General features: G+C 34.2%; 1 protein-coding gene across 5 annotated transcripts in view; it reads left to right on the top strand.

Moving 5' to 3' along the window:
* The window catches only part of LOC129948865 (zinc finger protein ush), a 244,704-nt gene that overhangs the window by 183,423 nt on the left and 37,573 nt on the right, over nucleotides 1-23,708 (top strand). For all 5 annotated transcript variants that reach the window (XM_056059992.1, XM_056059993.1, XM_056059991.1 and 2 more), the window contains one exon: nucleotides 8,362-8,403. In XM_056059992.1, the coding sequence (XP_055915967.1) occupies nucleotides 8,362-8,403 (42 nt within the window). The remainder of the gene's footprint in view (nucleotides 1-8,361; nucleotides 8,404-23,708) is intronic.

Here is a 23,708-nt window from a genome sequence, read left to right as displayed (position 1 = left end):
GCTTCGTGTGAACGCACAAATTTAACACTCGCTGCCACTGCTCTATTCGATAATATCCCGTATACGAGAAAAATATGGTCGTCTGAACGTGGCCTTAGAGGCCAGTTACAGCTGTCATTGGTTTTCATCATTGAAACCAATCATTGTGATTTTTTTGACAGGCTGATTAAAGCTTTCATTGAAAATGTCTGCTATTGGACACAAATTTGAGGCTAGAATTGATCATTGAAGGTAAAACTGACAGATGGGATGCAGTGAAAATGGAATTCTTTTATTGAAAATGTGCAATCAACAATCAGCTGTTCATTGAAAACGATGCAATTATTTGTAAAACTAAAAGAAAACTTGTGGGTTAAGTAGTGTATTTTTCTTTTTAAATATATTTACAACTGATCAGTTTCATTCTAAAACCAAACATTACAAATTTATTTTAAAACAGTTTTGGGTTTTTAACATTGGAATCTTTTGTGGATCATTTTGACATTTCACTGATTTCATAGACCCAGAGAAATTGACGAAACGTCAAAATAAGTATATGGGCCATTTTTCTTTTTGAACTCTGAACAAAGCAATGAAGAGAGCTGATCAGATGCCTCCTATTAATATATGAAAACTATGACGTTTTCTCTTATTTAGTTTAGAGCTGAGCACTGAACATTCATTTTGATAACAAAGTCTTATCATTTTTTTTTTTTTTTTTTATACTATACGCGCACTCAAGGGGATATGAATACCCTTATCATGATAAATCACAGTGCGAGCAATTAAGAAGGGAGGATAGGATTAGAAAGGAGATACCGATGCACATTGGTTTTGAATGTCTGAATATTGTAATGAGTGGGAAACATTGAGTCTGGTAAAGCATTCCACATTCGTGTGGTGCGGCTGAAGAAGGAATCTCTGTACTTTACAGTACGTCCGAAATTGGGCTCAAGGGTAAACTGATGAGCATTCCTAGAGGAACGGGTATTACGGTTGAATTGTTTGAGGGGAGGAATGCAACTGGCTATTTCATTAGAGCATTGTTTATGAAAGTAGCGATAAAATAATGACAGGCATGAAACCTTACGACGGTGCTCGAGAGATACAAAAGTTTCAGTTAGACAACGGTCACCTATCATTTTTAGAGCTCTCTTTTGAATTCTGTCTAGGAGACTCAAGTAGGTTATAGGAGCACCTGCCCAGATATGGGAATTGTACTCGAGTTTCGGACGAATATAGGCTTTATAGATTATAGCCAGATCAGTAAGAGTAAAAAACTTCTTGCACCTTCGAAGAAAACCTAAACTCTTAGCAGCATTTTTGGCGATGTCAAATATGTGATCACTCCACAACAAGTGGTTTGTAATGCACATACCTAAGACTGAAAGCTGTTCAGTCTCCTCGATGCAAGTACCACTCATGGATAGTGGCATAGGGGAAAGGTTACGCTTTTGTGACAGTAGACAGCATTGAAAGTGCAGTTCAGTCACCCACTGAATAATAAACAAAAGATTTGACAAATGTCACCAACAAAAAATGGCCGCCAAAATATACCCTGGCAAATTGAAAAATCTTTTAGCTGCTTTTTAAGAATTTGACACAAAAGAGTAAGAATGACATATTAATTTTTGTAAAACGTCAATTCATTTTGGCATAAATGTCAATTTGTTTTATCAAAAAAAATGGAAATGGCTTCAACCGACCGGAATGTAAATTTTGTATTGACATTTACTAAAACTATAAAGGAACAAAGCTTTTCCTTTCTGCACGTATCGTACTCTAAGGGTCCAGTTACAGCTGTCATTGGTTTTCATCATTGAAAGCAATCATTGGAATATTTTTGACAGGTTTGTCATAGCTTTCATTGAAATTTGAGACTTAAACATTGAACGTAAAACTGACAGGTGGGAATACAGTGGAAATGGAGTGCTTCCAGTGAAACGAATGTATCATTGAGAACGATTTCATTATTAAAAAAGTAAACATGAACTTAACGAAAAGTTCTGGGTAAAGTAATGTATTTTACTTATTATATAAAATCATCAACTGATCTTAAACCAAACATTACAAATGTATCTCTCTTAATTGCTTTTAAATCATGAAACAAAATGTTAAATGAAGAAAACCAATGAAAGCTATAACTGGTCAGTTAAGAAATTATATTTAGTTTTAAAACAGTTTAACTTTTTTTAAATTAGAATCTTTTGTAAGAAAAATTGACAAAACGTCAAAATGAGTTTAATGGGCGTTTTTCATTTTGAACTCTCAGCAGAGCAGTTAACAGAGCTCATTCAGAGGTCTCCGATTAATTTATGAAACAAATAGGAGGACATTATTTGTTGTTACTATAGTAAAAAGAAAAAACAATATCAACTTTTATTTTTTGTTTATTTTACACGAAACAATAAAATAAACTTTAACTTTTTACTCCATTAACTCAGTCAATTTATTCTGGTCTCATAGAGCGTGCTCTGAGAGCAGTTCTGATTGAAAACTGAAACACAAACAGAGCTCTCTGATGTATCTGAGCTAAGAAAAGAAATACCGAACTTTTATTTGACAGATCAAAGCTTAAAAATAAAAATCGTCAGGTTCAGGCGACATAAGGGACTTGACAGTAAGGCAAGTTTCTAGCATCTGATTGAATTGAGACAACTTTGCTGGTAAGTTGACTGGAAAGTTAGTCAAGAAAAATCTACCTAAAGCATTATTCACATGAGCAAGACCAACGAATGAACCAATATTCGTCGATTTTGACATTTCTTTCACATGAGAGATTTTAATTCGTTGCGAATAAAGCTTGACTTTGACCACCTAAACCAAAACAAGTATGATTTTTTTAGGTTAAGTACGCTCGATTATTGTATTCGTTGGAAGTGTGGATAATGTGGAACGCGAATAAAGTTTGACAGTTCGTATCAACTTCAATTTTTTTCGCAACGTATATATTTGTTTTCTTAAATTTATTAATATATGATATTGAATAGTAAAAGTATACATCATAAATCAAACAAAAACTATATTGTTATCGTTTTTTTAAGAATTTGTGTGGAAATATGTCTTCAAACGTATATAAACTCATATTTTGTAATTCATTCGTCGTTCATTGGTCGCGCTCATGTGAATGCTGCTTAACTATCAAGTTAAGTCTACTCATGTCAAAATGACAGGTGATCATGTTTTTTCATTCAACTGAAAGCTGAACTTCATTACGCTATGATATATTTATTTTCTGCATTTTGAAAAGAAATAACTAATAATTCTTTACAATGCAGTATATAAATCGTGATCGAGTTGTCTGAGGAGTGTTTTGTAGACAATAATTTTGTTGGTACTTTTTGTACTATGAACTTCAAGTAGAAGTTTGTGAATTAAAGTTCTGAATTTGAAATTCATGACACTTGAAAAATTAACTAGATGTTTTGGTCGAAATGTACGTTCGAAGAATGAAGTTGACTGCAAATGAAGTCCCTTGTGTTGCCTAAACCTACCCAATGACAAATTTGACAGCTCAATAATTTGACAGCTGTTTTTAACTAAAGTATTTAAACTGAGTTTTCAAACGAAAACGTAACGTCTGGTGAGATATTTATTTTATATAACTCCAAAACGAAGTCCTATTTGTCATCCTTGACTTTTTTCAAACTCCCGCCATATTCGTTAACCATAAACTCACCCATCAGTGTATAGAATGAGTATAGGCCCGTTATATATCGCATTTAATTTTATCTTTAACCTCAAACATATATTCACTTAAAAATTAACGGTGTATCTGGAATAAAGAACAACAACAACATTAACCACAAAAAGATATTAAGAGCACTTTAAGAAAGAAAAAAAAACAAGAAGAACCATGGATGATTCAGTTTATGATAAAGAAACGACAATAACAACAACAAAAAATGAGTTATAATGTTTGTATGTATCTTTTAGTCGCAGCAAACAGCGGCATATTATTATCTAGATATAAATAAATGTATCTGCGCATTGATAAGAATCAATTAATCTTTTAAAAACAACCAAATGGAATTTTTTGTTTTATTATTTTGTTTCTGTTGTATAATTTTTTTTTTTGTTATTATTATACGAATATATGTATGAGTTCGTTTATTCTTTGTTCGTGCTTGGCTAAGTTCAACTTTCGTACAAACTTCTATACGTTTTAGCTTCAAGCTAAAAGCAGCATTACCACGTATAGATATGTATAACTAACTACAAACAAGTTGAAAAAATAAAAAAGTAAAATATTCAAAGATAAGAACCCGCAATACGCGTTCAAAATTGTATTTGTGTATATCCACAAGAACGTAGTTTAGAAAGTGATCAAAGAGGGGCTTGAACTTTATACACTCATATATTCATATAAGAATATCATACATACATTTTGTAAAAAGATAAGAAACAACTATAGTTATTTTAAAAAAGAATGCATGTAGTTTCTCGCTCATTATATCGAGTTGATAAATGACAGAACGAAATGTCAAAGTTGAAGCAATTATAGCGATTCGTTGGTTTTAGTGCGTTACAACTTTGATACTGTCGACATTGTTTTACAATTTTAAAAAAATGCGTAAAATTTATTACTTAATTACCAAGATAATTCAAATTCCATATATTAATGGCTTTTTACTGATTATAATATTGACAAGAATTTACTTGTCTTTGCATATCAGTGATTTATTTTTAAATATTCATGCGATAAAATAGAGTTTTTTTTGACAGCGCAAAATACAGATAAAATATTTGTGTAAAAGTTGTAGGTTAGTTGCTTAAACATTATACACAAATTAAATTGTCACGTAAGTATCCAAGATAATAATTGATAAAATATTTCAATAAAATGAACACTTGTACATAAGTTTAGAATAATTGTCAATACGTTGGACTATCAGAAGTGACAGAAGATCATAATCCAGCCTTCACTTCAAACTTGTAATTGCAACTATCAGAAGTGACAGAAGATCCTAATCCATCCTTCATTTTAAACTTGTAATTGCAACTATCAGAAGTGACAGAAGATCTTGATCCAGCCTTCACTTCAAACTTGTAATTGCAACTATCAGAAGTGACAGAAGATCCTAATCTACCCTTCACTTCAAACTTGTAATTGCAACTATCAGAAGTGACAGAAGATCTTAATACAACCTACACTTCAAACTTGTAATTGCAACTTTTTCTGAAGTATTTTCCAATAGTGAAAACTTGATTGTCTCCTTAGTTTTTGTTTATCGTGAAACTGTACTTTTTGAGATTTATTAGAACAGTTAAGTAAAAATGGGTCTGTTCCCTTAGTTTAAATTTCCTTGCCATTATGTCAAGTTGAATCCAAAGTTTTGTCAAGGTTATAAAGAGTGTTTAGACAGCTGTCACTTTTTTTGAGATTTATTAGAACAGTTTAGTAAAAATAAATCTGTTCCCTTAGTTTAAATTTCCTTGCTATTGTGTCTAGGTGAATCCAAAGTTTTGTCAAGGCTATAAAGTGTGTTTAGACAGCTGTCACTTTAATATGACAGCTGTCATATTTTACAAAAAAAAAAAAACCAGCAACAAATGCATCTTTAATTATCAAATGCAATCGATGCTTTAAGTCTAACTCAAAAAGCCCAATTATTGTACCTGCACGAAATGCTTTATCTGAGAAAAACGAATTGGGCTAAAAATAAAAAATGATGCCATATTTTACTTTGATATTTGATTTGTAAAGTCTACATTATTACTAAAAAAGGCTGATATAGTTTTCCATCTTAATGGTCTACATTTCTTTTTATAAAGAAATAAAACATTAATGGCTGAATCACAAACACGCTTCAGCTTCTTCTGCGTTACGGTGGCCTTGAATCGAGGTTGCTTTGAATGACATTTCTATTATTTCATCACCTCCAAGGAGCAATTATTTTGTTTGTTGACATTTTTTTACAGCTGTTGAGCTGTCAGACAGAGAAAATGTACAGATAATTGAACTAGAGCTTTAGTTTGGAGTAGAATTACGTTACATTACGTTCTTTTCCTTACGATTGTCAAACGAAACGTGAAGTCGGAGCTCCATTGTGATAGCATGTATGGAATTTCTATAATTGAACTCGTAAACGTCAGGCTGAAGAGTGTTTGTGTTTCAGCCATAATTGATCTATCTTGAAAAAAGACCCTTTTTAATTATAAAAATGAACCTCTTCTTAAAAGACCCTGCAAAAAATAAATTGAAAATATTTGGGGCAATATATCATAAAATTTCAGAGTTGAGAAATCGGTGAGCAAATTTCTCTTAAATGTCAAAATGACAAATAAATGTTTTTAAGCATAATCTCTTTTAGGATTTTGAAAATGTAATTAATAGACAACAATAGTGAACAAATTTAATTCAAATTTGAAATATTTCTAACTGTAATTCAATTAAAACCTCATCATAATACATTTTATTTAAATATTTCTCATACTCTTTTATAGTTCTGCCAATGATGTGACTCTCAATGAACGCGTCTCAAATGAATGACATTTAGACTTTAATTGGCGTTTTTCTTTTTTAATTCAGAGCAGAGCTCGAACTGTCAAAAAAAATAATTGTGTTTGTTTTTGAGCTCTGATCGTTCAGAGCTTCATATTCGTGTTTCTTTTTTAGTTCTGAACATGTTCACAGCGCGCTCCTTGAGCTCAGAATTTGATATTTGAAAGCCGGGAAATTAAAAAAAAAAATCATTGTCAAACCAATAAAAATGGCGGAACAGGCTGGTCGCTGCAGAAAGAAAGATAATTTAGAAAAAACTAATTGCATATAGCATTTTTATGAATCAAATTTATTTCAGGTGTCAAATGGACCTACGCTGTGACTGTTTTTTTTAATTAATTTGATTAAAGAACATTTTGGACGCCTTCAAATAGACGACATTTTAAATCATGACAGCTTCTATGAACATACACTACTCAGAACTCTACTCTGATCTCTGTTCGTTCAGACTCTGCTCAGTGCTCAGCTCTGAAGTAAAAAAGAAAAACGCCAAATTTGTTCATGCCGCCATATTGCTTTTAGTTTTGCTGTTTTTTTTTTGACAGCTTAGCAACGGAAAACATTCTGGTTTATTGAAGCATACATGCAATGTAAAAAAAGAATTTTGTGGGGAAATGTCACGCACACATTTAATTACTTTATGAGTCAGCTGTTCTTTTTAGCTTTTAGGCAAACCAATACTTTGAACTTCTTAAATCTTACTTCTTCATTATCTAAAAAATGTGTTTCAAATAATGACAAAATATCAAATTCTTTAACATAATTGAAAAATTCTACAAATAACTGTTTATTTTTTAGACCCGACACATTATAACTTAATATTTTTAAATTTAATAGATTATATTATTGTTTTTCTGGTAAACGGATTTATCTCAAAAAGATGGCCCGTGTACACTCCTACTTGTGTGTGCGCCTAAATTGGTTACAGCGGTTGTTCTTGGTGATCTTACGCCTTTAGGTGCTTTTGATGGTTAACTTAATGTACTGTCAGATCCAGAAGACGTTGACATTGATGTTCTGTGCACATGTGTGTTATGATTTTGTAATTCACCATTAATTTTTTTTAAGGACGCCGGTAATTCTCCAAAAACTTCATGGATTATTTTTACACCGTTTTCTCTACCACATTTTAGTCCCTCTGATGAATCCCAAGTGAATATTTTCGACCCTACATGCTACTTGTCGTCTCTCAAGGCTATTTTCATTTGTGCCTTCGAAAACTTCTCGCGCAAGTCAATCCTTGAAGGGATAAGCTTTGCCCTTTTTTGACGAACGTTGGGCGGCAAATCCTTACGGATGCTGTCACTTTTTCTTACTTCTTCACTTCTAAAAGACAACTTTACTTCATAGTACAGAACAGTGATGACACGAGTTTATACTGTGAACTGTCAAGTTGGGAATCTACCAAACACATCAACTGCAAAAGATTAGTACACATTTCTGTTCAAGATGACAACTGTTAGTTGTCAAAATTCGTGGTAAAACCCCCAACACATTTATTCCTGACTACTCTCCTGTCTACAAGTAGTGTGAACAACTTAAACTTATATATCCAGTATTATTAAGTATAAGTTCACCGGAAATGCAAAAAATATTAAAAACTTATATTTATCAGATTATGATGTATCTGGCGTTGACGCGGTTGTGTTTCCAGACTTATTTTTTCTAAATCTTGTTTCTTTAGTAAACTTATATCAAAGCATATAAATATTTTATAGAGTATCAAGTGAGAGGGATATTTTATATTATTTTGTTTTTCTTTCAAAGTGTTTTTATCTAAAACTTCATCTATTTCGATAGTTTAGTTTTTTATTTCTTGTATTTATATTTTCTTTAGTTTCAAATTTCTAAAACGTTTTCTTCATCTCGTATTACAGGTGAATGCCAAGACACTGCTGAAGATATGACTGTGGAAAGAGGTAAGTGGTCTGCCTGGCGATGATGACTGTCATACAACAGATATTGATTATAATTTTTATATTTTATTGGATTCGATATACAGTGGCATCCCTGGATAATGGTTTTTTATTTACTTAAATTTAATTCTGGTAGAAGAAAAAATTGTTTATAAAGTTGGTACTTTTTCTATTCTACCACTGTAAGGTGTATGTAAAAGTCTACTTAGACGAGGACCAAAGATTTCGATCAGAAATGAGATTAAGATAATTTGCTTTTTTGCTAATGTAATTAAGTTTGCATTCATAATGAGAAGAATGACTAAACGAATTTTATTATTTTTTTTTCTTCATGTTTTACTTACTGAATGAGGTAAAATTATGAGACATACCAATTATTGATTATTACTTGAAGAAATTCTAATACCTTTATAGTAAAACGTTTTTATTTCGATAGCACAAATAATAATATAGAAAAAAAAAACATTGCGTCATGTCTGTCCGTCACATGAATCACGACAAGTTTGATATTGTAGCCTGCTTTAACGGAAATAATTATAGCTTTATACATTTGTAATCTTAAAAGTTTGAAACGAGCTTAAGATAAGATTTTATTTCTTACGAATAACAAATCCACCATATGTGGTTAAGTTACTTTTTTTAAGGGCATTCTACTACATTTTGACATCAGTCGAATATGTCATTTCGTTTATTTTACTCTCTGTGTTTATTGTTTAATTATTTAATGTATTATTTCTTACTCAAATTTTGTTGAATCAATTATTTTCTGTAAATAGTTTAAACGAACACACCTTTCTGAAAGTTGCCAGGCAAAACGTCAAAATAAGAAAGCATGGGATGCTTTCAGAAATCAACATGGCCGCGCTTCATTCCTGTTTTTTAAACAGCCACACTTTTATGCTGGTTTATATTTATTTTCGTGATTTTAAATCATATTTATTAAAATAAACGGTGTTCAGGAAAAAACAATTCGACTGTTAAAAGTCAAATATTTCTTCTTCAAAGGTCCCATAGCGAGGCAATAAAAATGGCTACAATTTATCTTCTTTGAAGACTTGTTGCAACTATATAATTCGCAGTTGCTCTATGTAACTCGGATTATATGGAATTTTAATTTATTCGAGAAAAGGTGTAATCTTCTGATGAGCCCAACCATTACATCGAGGCGAAACGCATATATGAACACTTTTATGCTGGTTTATATTTTGTTTCGTGATTTTAAATCATAATTATGGTTTTTTAAAACCTTTGCTAAGCATCAAATATATTGGATTCTAAATTATCGGGTTATCCAATAAAAGGATTAATTTTTAAATACCGAAATTTGTATTTTTAGGAGGAATTAATTTAAATTTATTTTATGGCAAAGATATGTCATTAACAACGGCTCCAATCTAAAAAATTTAAAAGCCTTAAGTGAAGCATTCTTCGAGGTGTGTGCACATTTCGGTGTGCGTTCTGACAAGCTTGTATGGTCCATTTTTGAGTTGATAGTATTTTATTTTAAAATGTTAAGAAATTATAGCTGACCAAAAGACGGACTATTCAAAATAAACCCTCTAATTGAAAACCCTATACTTTGCTCTTACTCAAAAACTAAAATCCACAATTTGGTAAAAGAAGAAATTTCTTTAATTATATTAAATCTCAAATATATCCCCTCATTTGAACCCTGTTTGACTACGTTAAGGGCCTTGCACATGAGAGCGAACAACGAATGAACGAATGGACGAACAAACGTGATTTGACACATTTTAAAATGCCAATTTCAAACAAAAACACATTTGAATTATGAGAAACCAATTGACACTTATGTTAGAATAATAAAATTTACATTTTATTCTCTAAAACAAGACAATTTTGTAAAAACAATTTGGTAGTAACGAATTGCATTGTGGTTGCTGCGAACTGTCAAACTCTATTCACGTTCCACATACCATCCACACTGCAACGAATAAATTGTTCGCGCTCAATTTAACCTCAAAATTATACTATTCTTGTTTTGTTTGTTGAAAATGGTAAATATAATTTGACAATTCGTCGCTTTATGCGAATAGAAATAAAGCTCATGTGAAAGAAAAGTCAAAATATTTGAACATCCACAGTTCGCAGTTCGTACCTCATGTGCAAAATGCTTAAAGGACTACCAAAGATTGAACGAAAATTCGGCGATTATGGTTTACATGGTTTGCTTTTATTCCTCATTACAGACCCAAAAAAAAAGACGAGAATAAAATTTTAAGGTTAATAAGCGTGCGAATATTTTATTTCTTGAAGTGTGGATCGTATGTGGAACGCGAATTGAGTTTGACAGTTAGTTACAATCAGATTGCAATTCGCGACAACCAATTTTTATTTTGTTTTTAATTTCTCTTATTTTGACAATAAAAATTCTAATCTTACTACCTTAAGATTAACTTAAGGGCCTTGCACATAAGATCGAACTACGAATGGACGAACAAATGTGATTTTACACATTTTAAAAAGTCAAATTCAAACAAAAACACATTTAAATTATAAGAAACTTATTGACTCTCAAATAATAAATAAATACAAACATTTGGTAGTAACGAATAGTAGTGTGGTTGCTGCGAACTGTCAAACTCTATTCGCGTTCCACATACAATCCACACTGCAACAAATAAATTGTTCCCGCTCAATTTAACCTCAAAATTATACCATTCTTGTTTTGTTTGTTGAAAAGGGTAATTATAAATTAACAATCGATTGACAACAGCCATCGATCGGGTTTCAAGGAATTCACCTGCCACTCTTGTAACCTGATTCTTCTAAATCTTACAAATACATACATAAATCTAGCTTAATTTTCAAGAAAATATGGAATATAGATAATCTCGGTATTTATTCTAAACTCTGTTTGTAACAGATGTTTTTTTAGACGTGTTGTATTTAATCTGGGAAATATTTTTTTCGGGGTTAGTCTTTTTGACATTTGTCACTTGAATAATGTTTTTTTTTTATAATAAGCGCACACTTAAGGGGATATTAAACCGTTTAAATAACGTTAAAAAAGGGTAAGACAAGAAACAATAACCGCTTGAACATCGTCGTAAATGATCCTAAGAGGCTTAAGTAGGTTACAGGTGCAGAAGCCCAGATATGAGAGTTATACTCAAGCTTTGGCCGTATATAAGTTTTGTAGATAACAGCCACATCAGAGGGCAAGAAAAACTTCTTGGATCGCCTTAGAAAACCCAAACATCTTTTGGCATTTTTGGCGACATCGTGTATGTGATCATGCCACAAAAGGTGGTTGGTGATACACATACCGAGAATATTGAGATGTTCAGTCTTCTCGATGCAAGCGCCATGCTGGATAATGGCAAGGGGGTGTATCTCGCTTTAATGATACAAGAGAGCATTGCGTTTTCGAAGCATTAAATTCCACGCGGTTTTTTAATCCCCATGTACAATGCTGTTTGGGTCGGATTTAATGAGCTTATCATATTTTGTCGTTGCAGTTCCACATCCGCAGGTGAGGGACGTGAATCTGAAAACGAATATGAAAAGCCAAGAGTACTATCGTCAGCGAAACAATGTATTGGATTAGAAGTTGCAGACAGAAGATCATTAATAAAAATGAGAAAGAGTGTTAGAGATAGAACAGAGCCCTGAGGCACACCAGCATTTATTTTATGGTTTTCAGACTTGAATCCATCCAATACTACTTGTATTGAACGATCCGAAAGGTAATTACTAATCCATTGAAGAAGGGATTCGTGAAAACCGAAAGCACGCTTTTTCGATAAGAGAGCTTGATGCCAAGCCCTATCAAATGGTTTTGAAATATCAAGTGAAATGATTTTACTTTTTCCAAAACGATGTAAAGATTTGCTCCACTGTTCGGTGAGATGAACCTTGAGATTACCAGTGGACCTATTGCTGCGAAAGCCGGTCTTTGAGAAGCTTTGGGTCTTTGAGATATTTCGTAAGCTGATAATTTACGAGCGTTTCCATGACCTTGGAAAGAAGAGACGTAAGTGCAATCGTTCGATAATTGGAGGGTGAGGAAGATTAGCCGTTTTGGGAATAGGCTGGACAAATGCAGTTTTCCATCCTCTCGGAACGAGACCAAAGGAGTAGGATAGATGAAAAAGCTTACGCAGTGGTTTTGCCAGCGTTGAAGAAAACCTCTTCAGAAAAACAGTGGGGATCCGGACCAGCGGATTTATGTGTATTAAGATCTTTTAGGATTCTCGCCACAGTACGAGTCCGAAAAAAGATTGGCCCTATAGAATTACTAACACGCTCGATGACAGGCGGCAGCGTTGAATTGACGCGAAGTGCCTAACGAAGAGATTAGCTTTCTCTAAAGAACTAACAAATGGAGTGTCATTGACAACAAGCGTAGGAACCAAGCAAGAGGAAGAATTCCTCATGTTTTTCACAAATGACCAAACATTTTTATTGCCTTTGGGACATTGCAGTATTTTTTGCCGTAATTTTAGGTCACGTGCAAATTTGGTCCGTCGAATATGGGCGTTGCAGGCCTTCCTGGCTTGCTTGAACTTATTCCGGTTTTCCTCAGTTGGATTGGCTTAAAAACAAAGGAAACTTTCTTGACTCTTACAACCTCTTTACAGCTGACATCGCTGTTGTCTACGCAGCTGGTAAGCCCGAAACGATTGACGCCTTGGAATTATAAAATCAAACTATCTTTTAGTAAGCAGAAGTGTCATATCAACTGTCATTAAATGTTTCTTGCATTAAAAATTATTACTGATATTGGGTCTCTAGGCTAAAATATCTTGAGCCATTCGTGGCGGACACTTGCTTACTTTTCTTTTCAAAAGGCTTAATTTTTGGCCATAAAATTAAATGGATTTTATTTCTTCATGAAAACCACACGTCTATAGAAACACCCTTTATTATGCAAAATCAATACTCTAAGTTGTCTGTCATAAGTTCACACTTCATTTACATGTCAAAAATATAATTTTCTAACTAAGTTCCTAACTAACTGTAAATTTAAAAACAAGCAACAGTGCCGCTCAGTCCCCGCCTCCTTTTATTGAGTTTCATTTGAAATTATAGCATTTATCGTAAGCATAATTGGGGTAAATATAAATGCATACAGATACAATGTACCCTACAATACCGACCTTATATGATGTGGCGGGTTGCAGTCCGTCGTCGTCGTCATCGTTGATGTAGTTAACGGTCTCCTCGAAATATTGATACCAATTGTCTGATGGTTTATTACCTTCACAGACCGCCTAAACTGCCCCGAGGTGACTTCTCCGATACCTTCTGCACCTTTTCTTAGCCACTTGAACTCTCCGTCAAATAAAAAATACCAACACACATATCGGCATAAACATATGGGCACAAACAACATATAATATTTAACTTTTAATACGCGAAACAATACCCCCAACGACAAACAAATACAAGATTCCTGCCGCAGATTGTACCAAGTGATAACTATTGGCAGGTAGGCTTACACCGCGCGCCGCATACTTTTTTTTTATATATCGTATAGGGTCGCGTTTTTTAGCTGATCCAAAAAGTGAGGTGATGTGGATGAGGATAAGAAGGGCCGGAGTTGTGGTGATGGTGCTGGTGGTATAGTGAGCTGATTCTCTCAAGTCAAGGAGTGGTGTTTTTGCGCCAACATCAACCATGCAACCATAGCACCACCACCCGGCCGGCCGGCAAATGATTTCTGCAACAATTATATTGCTCCATCACATACAGAGTGTTGTGTATCGAGGTATTGTGTGCCTTGCCGAAAGCCGCACAGTGAAAACCTACTCCTACCACAATGAGCCACCATCATACAATCAACCAGGAAAAAAAATCTCAAAAAACCGTATCACACAAAGGACGTATCATCAAAAAATAAAAAAATATACTAAGCGAAGCGACTCCACCTAGCGGAGAAGTAAGGGAATGAAAGTGTGTGGTGGCGGGCATATCTCGTAAACCACGGCCACGACAGACCCGGCCATTCCAACCACATTATATTATGTGTCCATGTGTGTATATCAGCTGGCGATCTGTGGCAATAAATATCTCACAAATAAGCAGAATGCAGAAGAGAATTGAAACAAACGAAACAAAAAGTCAAAAACAAGAACAAAAAAATCATGCAAAAGCGAAGAAGTCTACAAAAAACTAAATCACCAACGGAACGCACACAATTCGGATACGGATTGGAATCATCAAACACAACACGGCTACAATAACAACGACACAGCAACAGCATGGCCAATATTGAAACTTTATGGACACCAGCGCCGCCGCGGTGGTGGCTTGAAGGACGAAAGTGACAGCAGCACGGGCGGTGGCGGCGGCGGGCAGTGTGAGATTCTGGAGCGAAAGCTGCACCACAGATATGGATATGGATAGGGATATGGCTATAAGAGATATACAAAGATTATATAGGGAACGGCATTCAAATCCAAATCCAATCCAAACTGAAACTGAAGGCGTTCAGGAATCAATTGGAAATCGCTTTGCATTTTTAGTGGTACACTAAGCTTGAGTGTTGTGTTTTGTGCGCTTTGTTTTTTTTTCGTTTTTCTCTTTTTATTGTCTGTTTGTTCTTTGAAACTTTTCTCTTTCTTCTTGGTAATTTCACTGAAATAAATTGATGAGGCTGAGGGGTGTCACCATTCGTTCTGTTTCTTTGGGATCCTATGCTGTTGCTTCCCTAAACCATTTGTCAAGTATTGGAACGGTATATCGATGCTGTGCTGCTGCGGTGTGATATACGACATCTTCTATTTGTATGTATTACAGAGAGAGATAGATTACCCTAATGTTTAACAACAATAGTGAAAAATAGTATCACAAGCAAATAATTTAAATTCATTTACATATACAAGTCCTGTCAAGACATTCTGCACTTAGTAATCAAATAAACGCGAATACTATCATCAGTTGCCTCCATTATTGTTCTAAGAGGCATACTATTTCTTTCTTTTATAGAAATATAATGTCAAAACATTTCTATTTCCCTTCACACAAATTCTGGTTAAGATTTAGAACTTTGACACTAATGACTGAATCACAAACACGCTTCGGCTCCGTCTGCGTTACGGTGGGCCTGCTTCGAGGTCGCTTTGAATGACATTTGTATTATTTCATCACTCCAAAGAGCAAATATTTTGTTTGTTGACATTTTTTTACAGCTGTTGAGCTGTCAGACAAAGCAAATGTTCAGCAAATTTGAACTAGAGCTTCTGTTTGGAGTCACATAACGTTACATTACGTTCTTTTGCTTACGACTGTCAAATTAAACGTGAGGTCGAAGCTAAATGGCTGAACTCGTTAACGTCAGGTGAAGCCGAAGCTGAAGCGTGTTTGTGATTCAGCCATAAATTGAGAGGACTGTTTGAAAAAGCTAGCGTTCTGTCTCTGCACCAATCATCATCATGGGTAATAAAATCAAACAATACTAACTTAGCAAAAACGTCATATCGTACGCAATGGAAAACAGTGCTACCAATTTCATTTAACAATCATCGCTCATTTCAACACCTTTACGGTTGTCTGTAACAAGTAGGGTTAAAATTATTGAATAACTCTGACACTTGACGTTTTAAGCGTCAATTCAGTACAAAATTTGTTGACGCACCAAATTAGTGACATTGTACACAAAATATTGAATCGTTCAGGTCCATGCTAACTCAATGTTAACATCATACGCATTTCAACACCTTTACGGTTGTCTGTAACAAGTAGGGTTAAAATTATTGAATAATTCTGACACTTGACGTTTTAAGCGTCAATTCAGTACAAAATTTGTTGACGCACCAAATTAGTGACATTGTACACAAAATATTGAATCGTTCAGGTCCATGCTAACTCAATGTTTACATCATACGTTTAAAAATATAATAGTCAATAAGTATCAGATCATCTAAAATGGAATTGACAACTTTGAGTTTAATTTGTGAACGCACCCTTTCACTAAACATCGAACTGTCATTGTCAATTTATTCATTAAACTCAACATTTCCATCATATGGCAGAGTACACAAACGAGAAACGTATTCAAAAATATTTTACCGAAATTCGCAGTCGGTGACCTTAACTTTAAAAGCGTTAACTCCATTTTGTAGGCCTAACTCTCATCGTTGTAGACAACCGATAACGAACTTAGTGCAGAAATCAGTCAATTCCACGGCTTTCTCAAGAATTCGGCCACGCTCAGACCACATTATGGTGTATTTTGCGTTAGGATATTGGTTAAAACCCATAAACTGACTAAAGGATTGGAGCCGATGGAACATTCGATTTGGATTGGCAAGTTGTCAAATTCCTTTTTGATTTGACATTTCCTTGTAATTTTCTGTTGGTTTTCATTCAAATTAACAAAAAAAAACTGTCAATTAACTCAAACAACATAAACAACATTGTTAATTGTGAATGTGACCAAAACAATAATGACGATTACTTGTCACCTTTAGACCTCCAGTTTTGACGCCTCTTCTTTGGTCGTTCTTATAACTAAGAAAAATATTTCTATCAGGACAAAAGTTGTGCCATTTCCAATATTTGAACGATAGTGCCTAATAGATTGTCATTGCTAAATTTAACCAACACCTTAACAAGATTATCTCCGAAAAAGTCGAAATAAATTAAAATACTTGTTATAACTTCGCTCTATCTTCAAATAAAACTAAACCCAATGTCAAAAAAAAACCGAGACTGTCACATAAGCTGTCAAAAAAATATTACGAACTAGAATTTTAATTCCTCTTAAAAAAAACGAAAGCGGATAACTGAAAATTTAAATGTATGATATAAGCTAACTTCCATCTATCGTCAAATCGAACTAACCTCAACGTCAAAACAACCGAGAACTGTCACATTGGCTGTCAGAAAAATGTTACGAACCAACATTTTACCGCCTCTTAAAAAAAAACTAAAACGGATAACAGTTAATTTAAATGTGCAAAATAAGCTAACTTTCATCTATCGTACGAGTAAAAAAAAAAAACAACCGAGAACTGTCACATTAGCTGTCAGAATAAAGTGCTGCTAACTTCGAATTTCTCCATCTCTCCACATCTTTGAAAAATATGCCAAATAACCATTAAATTGTTCCCATACTTACATCTAAAATATTCACAAATTGCACAACGTGAAAAATCCATTTAAGCACTTTTCACATGAGCACGACCAACGAATGAACGAATATTCGTCGATTTTGACATTTCTTTGACATGAGAGTTTTTAATTCGCCGCAAATGAAGTTTGACAAGAAACCGCAGCCAAACACTATTCACCACCGAAACCAAAACAAGAATCATTTTTTTAGGTTAAGTACGCACGAATGTGGATAATGTGGAACGCGAATAAATTTTGACAGTTCGTATCAACTACAATTTTTTTCGCTACGAATGAATTTGTTTTCTTAAATTTTTTAATATATGATATTGAAAAGTAAAAGTATGCATCATAAATCAAATAGAAACTCTATTGCTATCGTTTTGTTAAAAATTTGTGTGGAAATATGTCTTCAAACGTATTTAACCTCACATTTTGTAATTCATTCGTCGTTCGTTGGTGGCGCTCATGTGAATACTACTTTAATGTGACATTTACAAACGAGAAAATCGAATTGTTAAGTTTTGGCGTAACATTGATTTACAAGTGATTTCGAAATGAACTGTTTTTGTTTTACACCTCCCCATCAGTCACAAAAATACTATAACTCCCAATTCAATTACCTCTACACTATATACAAACATTGGATAGTTTGACGTACGTGTCTTAACCACAAAAGTCTGAATAAAGTTTTAACTCACCCTTAAAAAAAATAAAATAAAAATAGGGTGCCACAAATATTTACCCATCGTTAATATATTATTATATCCTTGAGTATGAAATAACTCAAGTATACGTACTCAAGGTCTTTCTTAAATAACCATATAACTCCACAACCCCCCACAAGTTCTTTTTCCTTTTTTTTGTGTGTAAAGTCGTAAATATTTGATAGAAAAAAGAGACCTGGACCGACGACCAAACGACGATATTTATATATGGAACTTAACTCTACACAATAGACAGAATTGTCATTACCATCATCGCATCAAGTCGAAAGTCAATGTTGGCCATTTTTTGTCATCTTATTCTTATGTCGTCATTATTATTAGCTATATCCTTATCGTGTCCTTTTTTTACACACATATATACCTACTTAACACCGCATAATACACACCACCAAACGCACCCTTTTTTTCAATTTTCAAACTTAAAAGATGCTCCCAAAGATGACAGCTTCAGCGAGTTGTCAATTTTTTCTTCATCTTATATCTCCCTCTCACCCATAATAGAACAAAAAATGCAGATATAGTTGATGATGCGGGGAATATGTGTAAAAAGGATATAAATTGAATGATGAAATGTGGGTTGCCATCAGGAAGAGCTGGTCTATAGATTATACGGTGACAGCGGGTGGAGTGTGGAGAGTGGAGAGATGATGATGAAGAAGCGAACCGAAGCGACAAGTTAACATTTTTTTGTTGTACTATATGATGATATGACTTCGCTGAACCCTAAGATTGTACATTTAAAAGCGTCTGGTCGCCAAAGATAAGAAAAACCAACCAACACCCATACAAAAGACTATACCTTCCAAAATAGAGAAGGATCAGGAGGAGAAGGAGAAGGAGTTGGACACTGTAAGACGTTGTCGTCGTCGTTGTCCTGATGGTCGTCCTCGTCATCCTTTTTCAACACAACAAAACCAATGAAATCTTTTCCTTTCCAAGAAAATATGAAAATATAATAATAATGTATACATACGTCCTAGAAGACAGTTATGTGGACAATGAACAACCAACCATTTGCAACCCTATCAAATCGTATATAAGTTAAACTTGGGCGGCTCTGGCCGTGGAATGAGGAGGGTTAGATGACTGCAAGCTGGCTGATATTTTAGATATCAAAGTGGAACACATAAAATTGTTTTCTGATGTTTCCCTTTCTCTTTTGATGATGGTGAAAGAAGTCCTTTTTCTTCCGTCATCCCAAGTTTCCAAGAATGACATTCAGAGTGGGTGACCGTTCGTTGGCGTTGGTTGTGGTTTTGTATACTCTACAAAATCAATTCACATTTTTATGTCTCCGCAAGTCAAATTGCAATATTTGGGTGGATAATATAAAAATAATCCTTTGGAAAGGCGATTTCCAACGTCTTCTATAGAGGGTAAAGGATAAGAGGACATAGGAATGCATTTCTTCATCATGAAAACAACTTCGAAAACGTTGGTGGCGGCGCGTGGTGGTAGTGAGTCGAACCTTTTGGCTGACAGATGGTAATGGGTGAAAGGATTTCTAACTCTCTCTCTCTCTCTATCTCTCTCCCTATCGAAGATAACGTAGTGAATTTATACTCCTTTGAAGGATTAGAAAATGATGGCGATGTTGTACGTTGTACGTTGTAGGACGACAACGGACGTAACGTACAGAGAGTATATACCTAGTCATCGTTGTCGTCGCTAGAGGAATGACAATAACTTTTACCACATGATTAATTATGGTGTGCTGGTTGTTGGCAGGGTTTTTTCGTCCTCCCAGCACACTTCTTCCAATGTTCCATGAAGATGCCAAAGCCACCAACATATCAGGCAGGAGTGCGTTCGAAAGATAAAAACAGGCAAAAAGCCTTTAACTATTGCCTTAGCTTTAGCTTTAGCATCACATCATCAGGAACAACAACCATCATCCAAAAGGAGATGGGATGAAAGTGCGAGAAGGCAAGATTCATCTTCTTCGAAGGAAGAGCTCCAGAATTAATGATGGCAAAACAGCCCCATCAAAATCTGTGTATAAGAAAAATATAAGAACTCCTGGTTCTTTCTGTTCACGAGATGATATCCTTTTTGCACCCCTTTTTTTTATTCTTCTTAATGGCTAATGGATTTTATGGTGACCACCGTCGCCGCATCAGCTCAAATATTATGTATTTTCCTATGTGTTTGTGTGGTGTTAGGTTTTTTGTATGTTTGATTGTGTTACGGGGTGGAAAATCTTTTGTAGATTAAATTTTTATTGGCAATAATTTTAAAATACTTCAGAGAATGTCATCGGTTGCTGTTCAGTTTTTATTCTATTTTTCTTTTTTGTAACACTAGCAAAAGAATATCTCTCTCTCAGTGGTATTTGAACGAAGTCCTGAAAGGATTGGATGAGGCAGTGGAAGTGGTAGGGTGTGCGATAAAATAGGATTTTAGGTTTTATCATTCGACTAACACTCTGCATATATAAAGTTTTTGCCAGGTTTTATTTTTGAGTGGATATTTTTTTTTTTTTTTTTTTTTTTGAAATTGTGATATGCGGAGCTAGGCGATAAGGATTTGAAATGTGGTTTTTAATATCTAGCTAGGTATATGGTTTTTGGAAGGGGTGAATGTATGGAAAGGGTAGATATTTTTGTTGGCAATTATTAAGGATCATAACATATTTTTTTTTCTTCGTTCTTCTTCTAAGTGGAGTTTTTATTTTTTGATGAACCGTTGAAGATATTATGTAATTCCATTTATGGTTTGGTTGTGATATTCTTGACCGGTAATCGTAAGTTTATTTTTTCAGTTAACTTTTTTCATAAAATTACTCAGTGTAGTGCTTAAAATTGTGGTAATTGAATTTCGCTATCTCCAATGGCTAAGGTCCTTTTTTTAAACATTAATTCATCACTTTGACAATTAATTTGATAGATGTGATCGTACCATAAATGAATATTGCATATAATTTGAGAGTTTTGCATCAAATTTTCTAACATTGACAGACTTCATATTTTGCAGCTCTGACAGTTCATTTGACAGGTGGCGGTTTAAAAGTGCTTATTGTAAGCGTTTCGTGATGGTTAGTGTGTAGAACTGTCATTTCACATGTCTTTGGTTCACGGGTACTGCCTTTCGCGAAGAATTGATAAATCTTTCAAGAATAATTCTGGGCATGAAAAGTGTTTTCTCAGATTAGCTCTTCGGATTCGGCTAAAAACGGTGGGTACCCTTCATCCCTGACAACATTAGTGGCACCCAGGATGGTTGAGAGTTATAGGTCACCATAGTTCCTTATTTTCACTTTACTGTTGTGCCAAGTTTAATTTTTTATATTTTAATAATTTTACATGATATCGCCCATGTTCGAATTTCGATTTCGAAAACTTCGAAATCGCCTCGAACTGTCAGAATTGAAGGATCATCCATTTTAATTTTGGTTCTGATGTAAAACTGTCATTTCACATGTCTTTGGTTTAATCCCTGCCTGAATTTCGATTTCGAAAACTTTGAAATCGCCTCGAACCGAAATATAGAACATCCATTTCCATGTTCGAAAATGTAATTCAAAATAACGAATTGTGGAACACTGAAATTAACTTTCGGAAAGTGTATTCACAATAAGTGAAATGCAGAACATGGGCATTTGTTATGTATTATTTCATTTTTATTTGTTTATAATTTGAATTAGTTATTAAAAACTATTTTAACACAAAATTATCAATTGTGAATTAAAAAACAAAAACAATTACATTCTATGTTTTGGTGTCCGTGAAATTATTGCATTAAACTTTAAAATTTTAAAGATAATTCTTTCTTTTAGCAACATTATTAAAATTGTTTTATTTAAATTGAAAAAATACACTCGAATATCATCAGTTATACAATCAAAGATTTGGACTAAAATACTCCTACATCCTCGTACGTACTAAATCTATCTGAGCTGGTCTTCTGAATGAAACCAATGCAAGCTCTTTGGTCGAATCCGCTTGTAGCATACGCAACAGCAACACACTTCGAGCAAAAATAATTATGTGAATGAAGTCTCGTGAAACAGCCTGGAACTTGCTAAAAAACTCAAATATCCTTAAAGGAAAAAATATAAGCATAAGGAAAGGTCCCACGGAAAGGAAAAATTGCTGTTCGCGACGACAAAGTTTTTACCTGGGACTCCAAGTTGGGGCTCAAGTGTGGTGAAAATGATGGTCTCGATGTTCTAAAAACAATTTTTGAAGACATTTCTTCTTTAAACTAACTAATGAATGAACTTATAGATCAAAACAATGTGTATTATATGTCAAACTCTTCGAGAAATATAGCTGTCAACTCAATTGACAGCCAAGCACAAAAGGGTGATAACACATCAACCAATTTTAAATTTGGGTACGACCACAAGTAATGGGTGTTCACACGAGGAGTGAAATTACTGTGTTACTTAATGTTAGGAAATTAGAGAACTTCAAGCACTGAACGAACTTGAAGATACGTATATCGGTTTTAACGCAGATCACGAAAAAATCGAACCCACCAAACCAAAAAGCAAAACAAAAAACCAATTATAAGCAAAAGTGGTTTGATTCTGAATTCCTAAAAGATAGAGATCTATCATTCAAATTTTTAAAGCTATTCTGGTCACGAATCTTGCCTGTTTTTAGAAAACGGTACTCCGAAGTAAATATTGAATTCAAAAGAATATGTGCAGTAGAAAAATCTGCGTTTGAGTAAGAGACAGTATCGGTTATCAATCGTACCCGTAGCTCTGCCGAATTCTGGAAGGCTGTAAAAACCTTAAATGGAACCACGAATACCATTGCTCTAGGATTACAAGTGCAAAATCTAAGCGATCACTTCAAAAAGCTTCTGAACGCAACGATAAGATCACCATTTTCACTATACGCAGCCCCTTTAATCACAGATCACAGAGTGATGACTGATGACTAATGAACGTTTACATCAAAAATCAAATGGGGTGGCGCAACAGTCCGTTGTGAACCAGGGCCTAGGGATTTACAACTCTCAACCATTCCTTTGTGCGAGTAGTGTTGTCAGGAATGGACGTTTACATATTAGAACTATTTCTGAGTAATTTTTACTTCCTATTCAGAGCAACCTTAAAATGCACTTACTGTGCAAAAGCTCGGTAAACAGGACATACTTTAATTCTTTACCATTTCACTGATAAGCTTTTTTTAACCCCTCTCTCACTTTTTCACCTCTAAGGCGTAACGCACCAGTAGTTTTTCGTATGTTTTAACTTTTTATGTCTGTAGTCGCAAATCTTGTGATTTTGATAAACGGAAATTTCAGCCAAATTTGTTAAAAATTATTGGTGGTTTTATAGCTTTTAATAGAATGTTGGGTTTCCGAAAGTACCGCATACCACTTCTATAATTAAAGTTATAGTTCTTGTGATATAATTTTGAAGTTATCACTCCCCCTTCCCTTCCATCTTCTTTTCGTCATGTAAATTCCACATCGCTTTTAATTTAAAAAACAACATTGATCTACAACACTGATCTTCCCGATCTCCAATACTTTTATTTGTCA

This window comes from Eupeodes corollae, chromosome 3 (genome assembly GCF_945859685.1).
Source record: "Eupeodes corollae chromosome 3, idEupCoro1.1, whole genome shotgun sequence".
NCBI classification, from domain to species: Eukaryota; Metazoa; Arthropoda; class Insecta; order Diptera; family Syrphidae; genus Eupeodes; species Eupeodes corollae.
The sequence above is the reverse complement of the archived record's forward strand: the minus strand, read 5'-3'. Positions and strand labels throughout refer to the sequence as shown.